Source organism: Mizuhopecten yessoensis, unplaced genomic scaffold (genome assembly GCF_002113885.1).
Source record: "Mizuhopecten yessoensis strain PY_sf001 unplaced genomic scaffold, ASM211388v2 scaffold7987, whole genome shotgun sequence".
NCBI lineage: Eukaryota > Metazoa > Mollusca > Bivalvia > Pectinida > Pectinidae > Mizuhopecten > Mizuhopecten yessoensis.
In genome coordinates, this window is record NW_018407322.1 from 667,772 (window position 1) to 668,402 (window position 631).

The 631-nt window shown below is 40.6% G+C and overlaps 1 protein-coding gene across 1 annotated transcript in view; it reads left to right on the plus strand.

Annotated features, from left to right (window-relative positions):
* LOC110454651 overlaps window positions 1–631 on the plus strand; it is a 66,267-nt gene that overhangs the window by 56,097 nt on the left and 9,539 nt on the right. The window contains exons 33-34 of the mRNA XM_021504286.1: window positions 117–255; window positions 416–610. Of these exons, the coding sequence (XP_021359961.1) occupies window positions 117–255; window positions 416–610 (334 nt within the window). The remainder of the gene's footprint in view (window positions 1–116; window positions 256–415; window positions 611–631) is intronic.

The window sequence follows — 631 nt, forward strand, 5'->3', positions numbered from 1 at the left end:
GATATCAAAGTAAGATGATATTACTGTAATTTGATCACAAGATCTGTGATGTTAAGGTAATTTGATGGTAAGGTCAGTGGATATTTCAGTCATTGGATATTGACCTGTGTTTACAGAAGCTTTCAGAAGACCGTCTGTACCAGTTGTTTGATCTGGATGGCAGTGGTACACTTGACACTTTAGAGATAGCCAGGCTCAACGCTGTGGTGTTTAAACTCTTCCCCAGATTTGGATACAATGGACAAGATCCTCCAGGTAAGTCAGGTATTACCTATCAAATAAAGTCACTGTTTTGTGTTGTAGATGATAATGTCACTGTTTTGTGTTGTAGCTAATAACATCCTTGTTTTGTGTGGTAGATGATTATGACACTTTTTTGTGTTGTAATTAATAACATCCTTGTTTTGTGTTTTAGATGATACCTCTCTCAGTGGGTTTCCTGAGGAGATCTTGGCACTAAAGAACCTGAAGTCTCTTGACCTTTCATACCAAGGGATAGTCCATGTACCTCCAGGGATTAGTAACATGGAGCACCTGTCTTCTGTTACACTGTCCCACAATCCTCACCTGTTGTCCATTGCAGCAGAGGCTAGTCTGTGTCCGCTCACTCGTAAGTAGCTGTGTCCTCTCA